The 16080-nt window shown below is 44.8% G+C and overlaps 1 protein-coding gene across 1 annotated transcript; it reads left to right on the forward strand.

Moving 5' to 3' along the window:
* Positions 1 to 502: 502 nt before the first annotated feature.
* On the forward strand, positions 503 to 15303 carry LOC146021104 (olfactory receptor 2L3-like). Its single transcript, XM_083154906.1, has 3 exons — positions 503 to 514; positions 5672 to 5795; positions 14684 to 15303. The coding sequence occupies exons 1-3, from the start codon at positions 503 to 505 to the stop codon at positions 15301 to 15303; spliced, it is 756 nt and encodes a 251-aa protein (XP_083011032.1).
* Positions 15304 to 16080: the final 777 nt, after the last annotated feature.

The following is a 16080-nucleotide window of genomic DNA, read 5'->3' on the forward strand; positions in this document are numbered from 1 at the left end:
GAATCAGACATTTGGTCTGAGGTAGATAAACGTTTAGTGAGATGTCCTGTTTTTTCAAATGCGCGAAGTATATTTGGTTTCGCATTGCCTGAGGCCTTGCGGCTCCTTTGCGACATTATAGGTTAAGTAATAAATCGAAGATCAAGAGATTGCGTGCCTCAGGCATGGTCAAAAAGTGAAGATGGCCGGTTGTGTGAGGTCGCACTGCAGAGTCTTAGTAAGTATTAGAAGGGAAGCATCAGAGCTGATAAGAATCTCTCAGGTCCCCCACTGGTTAGTTCAATCAGAACATGTCACTGTATTGGTCGCTTGGCACTAAAAGGGGCAAGATGACACTAAATGCCTGCATGCCCCACTGTAGAGAGCAGTGCTGTATCTCAGAGATGAGAGCAGGCACTATTAGGCTTCCGGTTCTTTATTTATGCAGGAGAGCAGCCAGCGGTGTCCTCTTCTTCTTTTTTTATGCAGGTGAGCAGCCCTGTGGCAGGGGGGAATTGCGACGATGGGAAGTCAGGCAAATTTTCAGTGTGCCGTCACGTGTCCCGCACCAAGCCAGGCTGATACATACAAAACCTCGGCTGCCACAATCGGAGCTTCTGCATTTGCGCAAAATCTCAGTTAACCTGGAGCCACATGACAATAATGTGCTAAGCCAGAGGGTAGTGTCACTAGCCCCCCTGCATCATAAATTAGGCTGGCTGCAAGAGACTGTCCACGTGGCAGCTGCGGCCACTCTCGCTGCCATAGGTGAGCAGCTCCGCCTCCTTCAGCTACTCAGCTGTTTAAGGAGGCGGAGCTGTCCAGCTATGACAGTAAGAGCATCCAGAAGCATCCGCAGCCAGCTGTAAGCATGGCAGGGGGGTTGGAGTGGTGTGTTCAAAAGCCCTCCGTTGGCTACTGTGCGTTTGTGTGTGCCAGTGCCTGGCTTCCCCTGATCCTTGTGCGGGTAGCAGCCTGCGGTGTCCTGTTATTATGCAGGGGGAGCAGCTTGTGGTGTCCTGTTTTTATACAGGAGGAGAAGCCTGTGGTGTCGTTATATTTTTACGAAAAACCTCCATTTTAATGATGCGCTGTTACTTATGGGCCAGTTCTCTGGACTTGCCCCCCAGGCTAAAAGTTGCCAGCCAGCCCCTGATCCTATTACTCACTCCTATTAAAGGGCTAGATGAGGATGACTCCATCTGTAAATGGCACTACAAAATGAAGACATACAGTATATTTTAACATAACATCAGAACAGTGCATGTAATGCCAACTGCTGCCTTAAACAATATTATATATATTTAGCCAGATCTGTCACTCATCCCCTGTGTAGGTAACGCTCCCGCCCAGCCGGATACACAAACCCACCCCCCCTAGGGAAAAGTGTTCTATGTGTATAACGTTCTACACATCCCACCCCCTTGACATCACCTCCCCCCGCCCAGCCAGGGCTGCAGTACACACCGACCATCCACCATTACTCCACAGCCACCATCCACCATTATTCATTACTCCCGCAACCCACCCCCCTCTGCCAGCAACCCCCCCCCGACACCCACAACCCCCCTCCCACAATTTGCGGCACCCCCGCGACCCCCCCATTCCCGGGACCCCCGCGACCCCCCCTCCCGCAATTTGTGGGACCCCCGCGACCCCCCCTCCCCCGATTCACGGCACCCCCACGACCCCCCTTCCCCCATTAGCGGGCCCCCGCAACCCCCCATTCCCGGGACCCACGCAACCCCCCCTCCCGCAATTCGCGGGACCATCACGACCCCCCGTCCCGCGATTCATGGCACCCCCGCGACCCCCCCTCCCCCCATTAGCGGGCCCCTGCGACCCCTTCTCCCGCAATTTGCAGGACCCCCCCTCCCACGATTCATGGCACCCCAGCGACCCCCCCTCCCCATTAGCGGGCCCCCGCGACCCCCCTCCCCCCATTCCCGGGCCCCCCGCGACCCCCTCCCGCAATTCGCATGACCCCCGCGACCCCCCTCCCGCGATTCACATCACCCCCGCGACCCCCCCTTCCCCCATTAGCGGGCCCCCCGCAACCCCCATTCCCCCTATTCGTGGGACCCCCGCGACCCCCCGTTCCCCTATTCATGGGACCCCCTGCGACTCTCCTCCCCCCATTCGCAGGAGCCCCGCGACACCTCCCCTCCCGCGATTCGCAGGACCCCCGCGACCCCCCCTCCCACGATTCGCGACCCCCCTCCCGCAATTCGCGGACCCCCCCCTCCCGCTATTCACGGCAACCCCCGCTGAACCCCTCCTGCGGCCCCACGCGACCCCACCTCCCGCGATTCGTGACACCCCCTCGAGTCACGGCACCACCGCGCCCCCTCCCGCGATTCGCTGCGCCCCCCTCCCGCGATTTGCAAACCCCCGCCCCCTACCACGATTCACAGCAGCCCCTCCTGCGATTCTAGCCTCCCCCGTGCCCCCCTCCCACGATTCGCTCCCCCCCCGGAATTTGCGGACCCCCTCCCGCGATTCACGGCCCCCCCGTGACACCCCCCGTGATTCACACACCCCTCTTACCCCCCCTCCCGCTCTCCCCCGATTTGCGGGACCCCCACGACCCCCCCTCCCGCGATTCGCAGGACCCCCGCGACCCCTCCTCCAGCGATTCATGGCGCCCCTCTCCCGCAATTTGCGGACCCAAGCCCCCTCCCGCGATTTACGGCACCCCCTGCGGACTCCCTCCCGCGATTTGCGTCCCCACGTGACTCCCCCTCCCGCAATTCGTGGCACCCCCGCGATTCACGGCACCACCGCGCCCCCTCCTGCAATTCGCCGCGCTCCCCTCCCGTGCTGCACTGCGCCCCCCTCTCGCGATTTGCAAACCCCCGCCCCCTCCCGAGATTCGCGGCACCCCCCCTCCTGCGATTTGCGGAACCCCACAGCACCTCCGGCGCCCCCTCCCGCGATTTGCGAACCCCCGTGACACACCCCCTGCGATTCACACACCCCTCCCATTTATTCACAGCACCCCCCGCACCCGCCCTCCCGCGATTCATGGCCTCCCACGACCTCCCCCTCCTGCGATTCATGACCCCCCGCGCCCCCCTCCCGCGATTGACGGACCCCCACAACCCCCCCTCCAGCAATTCACTGACCCCCACACCCCCCCTCCCGCAATTTGCGGACCCCCCCTTCCATCAATTCAAGGCCCCCACTGCCAGAAGTGTCCCCACGGTACTCTACACCAGCGCCACAACTGTTATCAATGTCTTGCCCACATACCACTATTATACAGCCTCCTGCTCTCATACACCCCCTTACTCCCTCCCAGTGCGAGGAGACGCGAGGAGACGCTCACCCACTGCCGGGAGCTGCATACTGTCCCCCACCCTCCCTACATCAATGGCAAAGGAGAACCAATCAAGTTTCACATTTTTTTAAGGTGCCGGGACACGGAGCATAGCTACAACCCCCCCACACCCGGAAGTCCCACCACGAGTTCTGATTGACCCACGGCCTATTCAGTCAGATATATTGGATGACCATCGATAGCTACAACAATCGATGGTTATCCAAGTAATATGTTACTACTATCGATGGCATGGTGCAAAATCTGCACCAATGCCCATCCCTACTCTGCAACAGCCAAAAACCTTTACTACCCCTCATGCCCACACACCTCTATCACTGCCCTGCCTCCCGTTCTCCTGCATTGTAACTTCTGCCAGTGGGGACCCGCTCACCCTGTGTTGCCCACATTCCCCTATCATGCTTTAACACCCAGCCTCCTGCTCACATGCACCCTAACTCCCACCCAGTAGGAGGAGACACTGACTCAGGGCCACCGTCCTGTACTCCTGTGCTGCCACGCTGGACCCTCACCCACTGGCAGAAGCTGCACAGTAACGGTATGGGTGCCCTCCACCGAACAATTGCGCTATATGGATGTATATATGTGTGATACTTCCCTGCTAGTACAGTAGGTCCGTCAGTCAATATTAATCAATGGGCGATGTTTTGTCATCGGATATGAAAAGACAAGAAAAAACAACAAAGACCCCTGTCCTCGTGTAATACTGTTTGTATAGAACAGTCTATATTTTTATCAAAAAGAATCCTATGGGTGTTATAATCGGGGAATACCCCCTTTCTAAACACTCACACTCAAGAAAATTCAAAACAGCTTTTCACAAATATCTTATAAGATTTTTCTTGTCCTGCACAGGTGATTAACAGAGGTCGGGGGGTTCCCCCTTTCCAATTTCTCACTTTTACGTGGCTTGGATTATGCGTGTCACAAGGTCTTTTTCCTCCAAAGAATGGAGCCAGAAATCCAACAGAAAGTGAAAAATGGATCCTTTATTTAAATCAATAAAAAGCTAAAAACATGAACAGGGTGGTACATCTGCAGTTAGCCGACGCTTCAGAAGTCCCCGTGATTGGTACCTCTGATAGCTGTCAGGTTCCTTAAGATAAACACCACTGTTCCTATGAAAGTCACCACTAACGCGTTTCAACCTCCTATCTGAGGTCTTTTTCAAGGTAACAGTGACTTTCCAGGACCAGGTTTAAATACCCTTTCTAATTAAAGCATTCCCCTCACCTGAGGGTCAGGGTGCAATCTGTTTACAATATAATTCCACCTAGTAATTGTCCTCTGGGCTTATTTAATACACATATTCCCGGGTAAAGGGTTCCGTATTAACTCCTCCCCCGATCTTGTAATACTCCCCGGATGTGACGTGCCTTAGTAGGCTGTCCGTCGCCGGAAGTCCTGCCGCGAGATGGCCGCGCGTAACCCCCCAATTTCTCCCCTCCCGGACGTAGTGTACAATTCCGTCCGGCGGCCATCTTGGTCCACCTCCCGCAAGCTGCACAGTGTCCCTTACCCTCTTCTTTAGTCCCCCTTATGCCCACACACCCCTATCACTACCCAGCCTCCTGTTTTCCTGTGTCGTGACCTCCACCAGTGGGGACTGGCGGAGGTCCCGCTGACTCAAAAACACCCTACTATACTATTGCACACACAACTTAACAACACGCACACACACCCCCACACCCACAAATGTCACTGTACCCTCCACACTATCAATTTACATCTTACTCTGAAACCGCTTTTTAATTAAACAAAACAATACACACCCCCTTCCAAATCATATGCTCTCTATTTAACACATTTTACCTATAACTCAAGTTGCAATACAGGCCATCTTTCATACAATTCTAACCATATTTCTCACAATATAAACGTTTACAAATTAAGGGGACATAGCCCCTTACGACATTCTGAAGAGCGCCTGTAGGGCGCGATGAATCACCTAGTCCATAATACTGTACATTAAAATGATCAAGATACTAGAAATTCTGACATGCTCACTTATATGGTAATACAGTGATTTATTGCCTAATTCACATATGAGCAATGCAGGATATACTTATTAGGACAGCTATATCTGCATAATAAAAATATTTATCAGGGCCAATTCCAGAACATGCTACAGTCACAGCAAAAGGTTAATGATTAGGTGGGACTCAATAATCAACTTATTTAATCTATATCTAGGGCTAGTAAAGAAAGCCTCCTTTCCGCCTGCAGTTTTACAGTATATGCCGCAGTGCCCTGGTGAAAAACATTTACAGTGGTATTGGTCTTTCTGAAGAAAGCAATGCATAAATCAGCTTTTATGAATGAGTTTTTGTGCTAGCACTATTGTGCTGATAGACTAAGGATAATAAAGATAATGTTGATGATACCACTGGTGGTAGTGGTGGTGCTGCTGAGGGTGAACTTTTCAGTGGTATATCACTGTACTCTAGTGCTTTGTTGACCAAAGCTGTAACAGAAGGTAGGTGGATAGTGGGTTGAATGATCTTTTAAGTTCAGGAGAAGACATTACTTTGGGTTCCACATGGGACGTGGGACATGAGACATGGGATTTCGGAAAAAGAATTAAGAATGAATATGGTTTTATGTCCAGATGACCATCCCTAATCATCTGAAACTTGTGGCATTTACTGCAGGTATAAATTGCAGATCAAGTGCCCGCTTACAGTCACTCTCATGGCTTTGGTGATCTGCTGCCATATTTTCTTATTCTTTCTGAGATGAAAGTCATCAGCTGCTCTAGCACCAATATATTTTCTTCAGATTGCATTTGATTTAATGATATAGGAACTTAATACTGTTCCCAAGGAGTCCAATGATGCAATAATAGAATACTGGGCATGTGCCAGAATCCTGCGGAAAATGTCCTTTAAATGAATCAGACAATTATGGTTGATGCTAGAGGACAGGTAGTACATAAAGTAATAGGCACTGGCAGAAGTGCCAGGAATGCTCTGGGGTAAATACTGCAGCTAAATCTAAATTATTTTGTGGGATATAATATGGTGCAAGAAGCATTACTGAGTCAGCCATAATATGGTTCAAAAGGTATTACTGTGTTGGGCATAAAATGTTTCAAGGGGCATTATTGTGTGGAAGGTAACAACTAAATGGGCATATTTACGGGATTGATAAATAGCAATGTATAAGTAGGGGCTAGCTCAAATTTAGCATCTTTCTCTAATTGTTTTAAACTGTTTAATAAATATTTAAAGAGAAGAAATCAAGAAATCATTTACAAAATGGAAAATTTATTCCGTTGAAATCTCTCAAACGAGTTCATTTGTTAAAGGTCAATTTTGGTTGATGTTGGTTGAGTTTTATTGATTAATAAAATAAATAAAAAAACAATGTTGAGCATCAGGGGCTTGTTTTTCCATCAATACATTTTATTGGAGAAACAGTTTTATATGGTGTACAGAAGTAAAAAAAAGGAACATTGGGGGGAACTGACATCCAGAAACTGACATATAACATAATATCAGTAATAACTCACAGGAACATCAGTAAAGTATAATAACAATCACATTCCACTGATAACAAGGTGTGGGCACTGAGGGACCCAAAAGTTTAACATAAGAAGTGAGGATAGATAGTGGGATGTGAAACATATCAGGTATGAAAATGATATGGGTAATAGAACTTCCAATGGTTAGTTGGTAGGGGTTTCATTTAGCCATTTCATTTAGTCGGTAGGGGTTTCAAAAATGCTAAACTGGAGTGGGTAGGAATGAGAAGAATTTTGGAAATGTTGGGCTCCTTTGCCCTCTGTCACATATGTGTGCCATGGGAGCCAATGCACAAAAGGGGAATTTACCATATAATAATATGGAATAAAAATTAAGTTTCCATGAGGAAATGGTAATTTTTTTAAGAATAACTTTCATTAATGATGAAATTGAATTGATATTTTAAAGGATTTTTACAGTATTACACTATCTGTATTCTCTTTCCTTTTGGGTATTCTCCATCTTGATTGAGGAGAACATGCCTCAAAATCAAAAGCGCCCAGGGGACAACCCAAAATCTTGTTAGGTATTGCATGTTTGTTTGTGGAGTGGTTCTTCACATTGGGATTTGAACCTTAGGCTGCTAATATATAGCGCATGATATATTGATTTAAGATCTATTATCTTGAGTACTGTGTTGATCAAGGTGAAAACCTCATTCCAATACTGTAGTATCGCTGGGCAAGACCAGAATATATGTAAGATGTGCCCTATATTACCGCATAATCTTCAGCACATATTGGAACAAGAGGGCCAATATGTATAGAGTTGGTCAGGAGTGAGGTATAATCTACTGTATTTATCAATTTATTATGCATTTCAGTGTGGTTGAGGCACCTGTTGTTATGCTCAACAGAAGGGATTCACGAATCCTGGAAAAGGCTTCTTGGGAAACATCCAGCAAGGGGGAACAATGAGAGGAGAGTGGAGTATCCAAGCAGGATAGGCTGTGTAGAATCCCAACTAACGGACCTCTGGACGTCTTCTGGGTAGCCACCCAGGACCCCCAGACCTAAGTCCAGAGAGCACATCAGCGAGTCTTCGTGCCTATAACAGCCCTTTTACCCATAAGACTTTATGTGTCTACCGGTACTAGTATGCCACCAGGACTTATGTCGACAAGTGGCAGTGTGAACTTAACCCCAAGGGACCCAAGCAGCTACTTGTAGGAGAGGGACCTACACTGCCTACAGCAACCTAGCCTAACCCAAAATGACTAACTAAAAGATGACACAAGATGGCACAGAACGCATGCAAGCACAAAACACAGACTCAGGTGGAGACGGATGGATCCTGTTAAGCATAAGCTATAAGGATCCTAGTGTCTAACTGGGACAGAAAACACAAGACAAGAGCAGGAAACAGTGTATTCTAAAACAGATGTGAGCACATAAGGTATATACACAGACTGTGACAAGAGCAACTAAAGTATAAGGGTATACCCCAAAACAGATGTGAGCACATAAAGTATATACATAGACTCTCTCAGCAGCAGCTAAGATACATGAACATATCCTGCCACTGGGGGTGAGCACATAAAGAATACACACAGACTGACACAAAGTAACTTAAGTATGTACAAGCACAACATGTGTGGCCTGACGCCACTGCCTCCACAGATACCCCAGTGGGGGCTGACTACAGGTGACAACTGCAATAAACTAATACTCCCAAACACCAAACTGCAAATAAAAAGCTAGATGATACTTGCTCAGCAGTAGAGGAGAGTAGCAGCCAATCAGTAGTCCAGTAATGCCCCCCCCCCCCCCCCCCGGAGTTCAGGCAACAAGGAGTTACTAACAGGGACCAGATCTAGATCTAGTTATGCCCAGATCTAGCTCCAATTTATTTTGAACACCAGACTTAGGTGACTCATCGGGGGTTAGCAGAGTTTTGTACCAATAAGATATGTCATCTCTGGATTTAGATAGGAAGGGCCAGGCAAGGAGTGTCTGTGAGAGAGTGTCTGGAGAGATGTGGGTAGGGGGGGGTGACTTCCACCAATGCGCAACTTGAACATACAGTAGTATACAGTAGGTGTTCTGAGGAAGGGATGGAGATAAAATGTATTAGAAAGGTTCCATCTAGGATGTTGCTAAGTAGAGAAATACCATGAGCTTTCTACCTATGCAAATTTATGTTAGGGATTAGTCTTGCTACAGTGCATGCCGGTGAGGGCATGGTGGTGGACAACTTGTACCAGATTTTTAGGGACACTTGTCTAGATGTGAGCAGGTTAAGATGGTCTGGTCTGAAGGGCTTAGGAATCCATAGCAAGTCTTTAAGAGGGAAGGAGGGGGCAGAGGGTTGTTCAATGTCCACCCACCCCATCCGTGCCTCAGACTTAGTGTAGTATTTAAGGGAGGCCAGAAGGCAGGCCTCCTGATAACGATATAGGTTGGGAAGAATTCCAACCTAGGGCTCTTGGAAGACCAAGATGTATTTAGTTAAAATGGAGGTGCACAATTGTAGAGATTTTTTCGGAAAATTGTATAGGTTTGTGCGGAACAAGTACATTAGTTTAGGCAGAAGGGACATCTTAAATGCAGCCATACAGCCCAGCCACAAGACATCGTATGCTAGCCAAGATTTGGATATGGTGGTTAGAGTTGCGAGGAGGGGGGTGAGGTTTTCAGAACAAACATCATAAGATTGGGCAGGAATAAATATGCGTAAATATATAATAGATTCCTTTTGCCAGTTATACTGGTATGTTGTGCACAGGTGAGCTAGGGAAGGCGAGAGATTAATAGGGAGGGCACCGTTTTTGTGGTATTGAGTTTGTAGTAGGAGTCTGCACTGTATGCATCTAAAGTAGAATGGAGCAAAGGAAGTGTGACAGTGGGGTTGATCACAAAAAGCAGGACATCATCTGCAAAGAGACTAAGTTTATGGGAAGAAGGGCCGATTTTCAAATAGGGGAAAATCGTATGGTTGCGGATAGCGGCGGCAAGGGGTTCAATTGAAAGGACAAAAATCAGGAGTGATAGGGGGCACCCCTGTCTGGTGCCATTCATGATAGCGAACGTGGTAGATAATAATTCATTGCTGAACACCAGGGCCGTAAGGGAGCTATATAATGCGAAAATGGAAGTTAGGATGTAGTCTTTAAAGCTAAAGCGAGTGAGTACCTCGCACATGTAGTTCTAGTTCAACTAGAAATTGGTTAATGGGGACCGTGATCATTTTGGCGAACAATTTGATGTTGCAGTTTAAAAGCTCTATGGGGCAGTAGTTATGGCAATATGCAGTATATTTTCCAGACTTAGGGATAGTCACAACTTGAGTTTCTAGTAAATCAGGGAGAGTGCCAAGGGAGGAGAACTCATTAAAGAGGTCAGTCAAATACGAGTTAGGAGCTCACAAAATTAAATCTGTAATGAACCCTTCAGGGCCAGTTGCTTTGTTATGTGGTAGGGATTTATTAGTGGACTGAACTTCCACAGAGGATCATGGGGCATTAACGGTTGCTAATTGTTCGGGGGTAAAGAGTGGAAAGCTGGATCAAGTCTAGGAAGGAAGAGATAGTTACACTAGTGTTCTGAGGCATCATAGGATCAGAGGACAGATTATATAATTGGGAGGAGTAGTAGGCAAATTGGTTCATGATATCCTTGTGGTTTAGATTTTTTTCATTAGTAGGAGAGAATACATGTTTAATCCTATGTTTAGTCTGTTGGGCACAAAGTCTACGGGCTAACATCCTACCCGATCTATTGCCTAAGAAATATAATTTTTGTCACATTCGATTCAGGGCTGACTGCGTGCGAGCTAGGAGCAGTTTCTGTAGTCCGCTACGTACACTTGAGATTTCTTTTTAAGTGCTCTGGAGGGAATAGTTTTGTTTCTAGAATCTAATTCAATTAGACTGGACTCTAAATCGGATTGTAACTTAAGGGATTGTCATTTAGGAGTGGCTCCTGCCTGAATGGCAGCACCTCTTGTGACCACCTTGAAAGCACACCAATGATTGACAGCAGATTTATCTTGGGGGGGTGTTAATGGACATGCCTGATTTAATGGAGTCCAGCATGGCTTTTTTAAATGCAGGGTCTTTTAGGAGGTGGGGGAAGAAATGCCAGGGTCGGGAAGGAGTCTGGGAGGAATTTAAATTCCATTTCCATAGAATGGGGGCATGGTCAGACCAAGTTATGGGTAAAATATCAATGTCCAGAGTCCACTTATTGCAGATAATGAAGTTGATTCTAGAATAGGAATTGTGGACAGGGGAATAGAAGGTATATTCATTACCGGTTGTGAGATCTCCAAATATCATAAAGGTCAAATTCAAGTAGTAGATTGCGGAAGGCTAGGGAGGGGCAAGATGTAGGAGAGGATCGAGGGGTGAGTTGCTAGGACTTGTCTAGTTTGGGGTCTAAAACTAGGTTAAAATCCCACAGTAAATCCAGAAATCCCTTAGAGATTTTGCTTATAAGAAGGCATAGTTTATGGAGGAAGGGTACTTGGTTGGAATTGGGGGAGTATAGTCATACTAGGGTAGTCAATTTATTCTTCAAGAGACTCGTTAAAATCAAATATAAAACACACTTTTAATGACAGAATATTTTTTTTTTAAATGTAAGTAAATGTATGTTCTAACCCTGAAAGTCCAAAATCTATTAAGATAATAAAAAATGTAAATAAAATCAAATAAAATAATAATAATAATAATAATAATAATAATAAAATCGATCTTTAATAAATATACCCCAATCAATGTCATTCTTTATACTTTCATATGAAGCTGTTTGTAAATTAATTTCACTTCACATCTTCAACTGTAATCAATACCCAAGGGAAGACTTTATGGGAGATGTAATTTCATCATTTGTGTTTGAGTCCCCTAGGTACAGTACTGTAACCTGATAATAAATACCAAAGGGGTCCACAGCATATAAATAAGAATTCTTCCTGCCTCTGTGCTGCATTACGCAGATTACAGGTGAGTGAGCTGCAAAACTACAACAAACCTGCAAAGTGCTCCACAATGTTTCTGTAACTGACCTGTGGATGTTATTTTGTGGTAGAATGTATTCTGTTTTTTATTTTACATACCACACGTCCTTGTGGTACTCACGGAAAAAAGTTTCATTTTAGATCAATTTACTTTTTTTAAATAAATTGTTCTTTTACAATAAAGGATCAACATGATTTCCCTATGTGTGCTTGTTGAGGTGATCAGTATGACTTAAATTAATGTCTTTAAAGAAACTGTACAAAATGGAGAAAATGTTTTATCATTTGAGTTTCAACTGAGTTTAAACTCCTCTGGTTATAAATGTTAACCATGACTTGTAAATGATTGCCACTTTAAAATAAAGTCAGAGTTCGACAGTCATGTTTAGAATAGCTAGAATTACAATTCATATACAATATTGTATCTGTACTTTTGCACTAGATCTCATCTCATCGCAAAACCAAGATGCAATATTGTATACAATAATTGTAACATGTATGGGCACCTTAAAGTTCTATTACATGTGGCTCATTAGTGAGGCGAAGCAGGAAGGGACATTGACAAGATGTATTAACATCTTGTCTGCCGGAGCGCTTAACTCCCCCCTCCGGCGATGTCCCCTCCTAGAGATAGCGCATCATTTCACACTGATGCGCTGTCTCCTGTCCCCCAGCCGGCTCAACTGGACATGCGCGGGATCTCGCTGCTCACGCGAGATCCCCGGTGCAGCACCCAGCTAACAGCAGGGACAGCACTGTCCCTGCTGTTTAAATAGGGCTTTGCCAGCCTGATGCTTCTGGAATTTTGTTCATCTGCCTCATGCAGGCAAATAAATATCACCAATTAATTAGGGGTTTTGCTGGAGCTAATTCTCTTGAGTCTGTAACTGAATGCCCATTAAACTCTGTTTATGCCACTTAATAAAATTAAATGAACAAGTGTTAAGAGGCCTATCGGGTAATTATCTAACTGAATAGCAGCTACCTTGTTTTCAACCACTGTACTTTACTTCAGATAAAATAATTCAATTCCCCCCCCCTCCATATTTCTGCAATTGCAAACTTTTATAAATCTCTTAAAATTTGTTCTTATCTTTATCAAAATTAAAAGAAAGTTATTCATATTAACAAAATATATGAAGTTATTTCTATGTTTATACCATTGCAGATAAAACTATTATGAAAAACCCTTCTACAGTATATACCGTATTTGCCGGCGTATAAGACAACTGGGCGTATAAGACGACCCCCCAACATTTCCACTCAAAATGTAGATTTTGTTATATAAGTGCACCCGGCGTACAAGACAACCCTCCCACTTAGAGCCAAGTCTTTCAAGGGAAAAAAGTAGTCTTATTCGTCAGCAAATACAGTAATTTTTTAAACTAAGCATAATTATTATCTTTTTCCGATGTGCCGCTCCACAGCCTCGATATAGATATTTTGTAATACCCTGTTAAGGTGTCCATGCACGGTTCAAGAATTTCTGTATATTTAAAAGGACAATCCGTTAAAAAAGCAAAAACCAGCCTTTTCTTTCAGGTGCCATAGGAAATTTCTGCCCTAATAACAATACTGTACATCTATAGCTCACTCTACCTAAATTTTACAATAATACTATTATTAATAATATTAATAATATTATTATTATTATTATTGTTATTAATAATAATAATAATAATAATAATAATAATAATAATAATAATACAAAAAGGGTAAATGATAAGTGAAATAGCCTTCCATTAGCGGCAGTGGAGGCTACAATTGTAGAGCAACTTAAACATATTTGGAATAGGCATATGATACTTACATAAAGACCAAAGGATCATTTTTTTCCCTTATATGTACAGAAGGAGCTGCTCTCATTAGAGCGACTCCTGGAGATTCTATCGCCATTCACCGTCCACCGCCAGCCGTCGGAGTCCGTCAGAACTCTTGCGTGCCCCATTCTGTCAGAAGCCCTCTGCCGGTCTTCACGCTCACTGCCTGCTCTGCCCCTCCGCTCCATGCCCATCTCCCTGAAGCAGAGATGGGCAGCTAAGCCTTCTGTCACCTTAGTGATGGGGCCGCGTGAGTTAGCCGCTCACACATTCCTGGCTGCCGGCCACATCATCGCCATCCGCCAGCACTCGCCAGCTAGGGGGATCTGGTTAGCGCTCAGCAAGGCTAATGGCGGCTCCATCTGTATTTTGTGTTTATTATTTTCCTGCGGGGGCCAATGAGTGTGTATTTTGTTCATATGAAACATATGTGTTTAATTTATGTATTTCTTTATTTGATTTACAGATTACCTTGTATCATTCTTTAGATTATTAATCTTCCCTCGGATATATTTTCTCAATATATGATGGCTTATTCCAGCACGAGGTGCCAATATCTATATCCACTTACAAAAAAATTAGGGCTCAGGCCGGCCCTGTTAGGAGGATAACAGCTTGCAGAAAGCAGTATTACTAATCTACAACAAACGTTCTGATATCTAACCCAACAATATGTCCCCGGCAGAATAAGAACTATTGATAATACAGTTAAAAAAGCTTCTTTGCAGAGTAATCTGAATATAGCATGGAAAACAAGACTTATTTTAAACAATACAACTTGGTGCCATTTTTTGCAAAATATGGATATACATCATTTACTACAGGCTTGTTTTTCCTCTTATATGTTTTTGGGGTGTTCATAAATTCTATTATAATCACAGTGATATATATTGATGCTCTGTTACACACCCCCATGTACCTATTTCTCTGTAACCTGGCCTTAGTAGATATCTGTTTTACAACCACTACTGTCCCTAACCTGCTGTACATGTTACTATCTGGGGATAATACAGTGTCCTTCATACAATGCTTCACCCAATTGCATTTTTACATTTTTGTTGCAGTTGCAGAAGATATTCTAATATTCATTATGGCCTATGACCGGTATGTTGCTATATGTGATCCTTTACACTATCATTATATCCTAAATAAGGAACATTGTCTCTTATTGGCATCTGCCACTTGGATTGTGGGATTTTTCAATGCATTTCTGTTTTCAATTCCAGCCTCACACATGTCCTTCTGTCAGTCACGCACCATACACCAGTTCTTCTGTGATCCAAAGGCTCTGATTAACATCTCCTGTGCTGGCAGTGAGGAATTTTATATTTTCATCTATGTGGAGTTTTTGATATTTGGACTTTTCCCAGCAATGTTCTGTTTGACATCTTATATTAAAATAATCCGTATCATTTTGCAGATGAAATCAAAGGATGGAAGAAAGAAAGCCTTCTCCACCTGCTCATCCCACCTCACCGTTGTCCTTTTGTACTATATTGCAGGTTTATGTGTGTACATGATGCCAACATCTGGATCCTCCAATGTCCTAGAACAGATCCTTACAGTGGTGGATGCAGTTGTCACACCTATGAGTAATCCTCTAATCTATAGTCTACGGAATACAGAAGTGAAAAGTGCTCTGCTGAGACTACTGGGGATAGAGTTAAGTGTTAAAAAGAAATAACATTAAAGTAGAGATAAGCTGTCCGGATTCCAAGGAATTCGAACTGCTCCGAACACAGCCCCCCAAGCTGTCCACGAGCTGCGCTCGTGAGGCTCCTGCTTTGTTCGTAAACCTGAGTATGGCCAAATGGCAAATTCCCAAGTTGGATTCTCGCAAGAGGTCGAGTCTTTAAAGGCTCTGCTGGGTGTTGTGCTGGGTCACTCTTGTGCTTGATCACTCTTGTGCTGTGTCACTCACTCTTGTGCTGGGTCACTCTTGTACTTGATCACTCTTGTGCTGTGTCACTCTTCTGAGTCTTGTGCTGGGTCTTATCTTGTGCTGGGTCTTGTGCAAGCTTAGTGTTTGGGTTGTGTGTCAGATAGACTGTCAGTAAGTACTCATCATTATAGTGGGCAGAGGCTTTGTCAGTCAGTGTGTCATATTATATTATAAGGGGCTGTGTGGCACTCTCTGTCAGTACTGAGTGTCAATCAGTGTAGTTTACTCTAAAGAAATATATAATGTAGATATTTTTCTTCTTTTTTTTACATTGTTTGTGGTGTCTGGTGTGCTGCACTGCACCCCAATGCACCATAGTGAGATACTCTGTCAGAAGTTCAGTGTGTGATTGTTGTGCCTCCACAAATTGCAAAACGGAACACCCAACGCGTTTTGTCCCTTCCTTAACCTTTATCAAGTGTTCGCTACAGTTTAACAATATATAAGAAATACGAAAACATATATTAAAATTATGGAATTTTCAAGTTTTACAATATATAACAGAAACATACATACAAA

The sequence above is a fragment of the Crinia signifera genome, chromosome 7 (assembly GCF_055691185.1).
Source record: "Crinia signifera chromosome 7, ASM5569118v1, whole genome shotgun sequence".
NCBI lineage: Eukaryota > Metazoa > Chordata > Amphibia > Anura > Myobatrachidae > Crinia > Crinia signifera.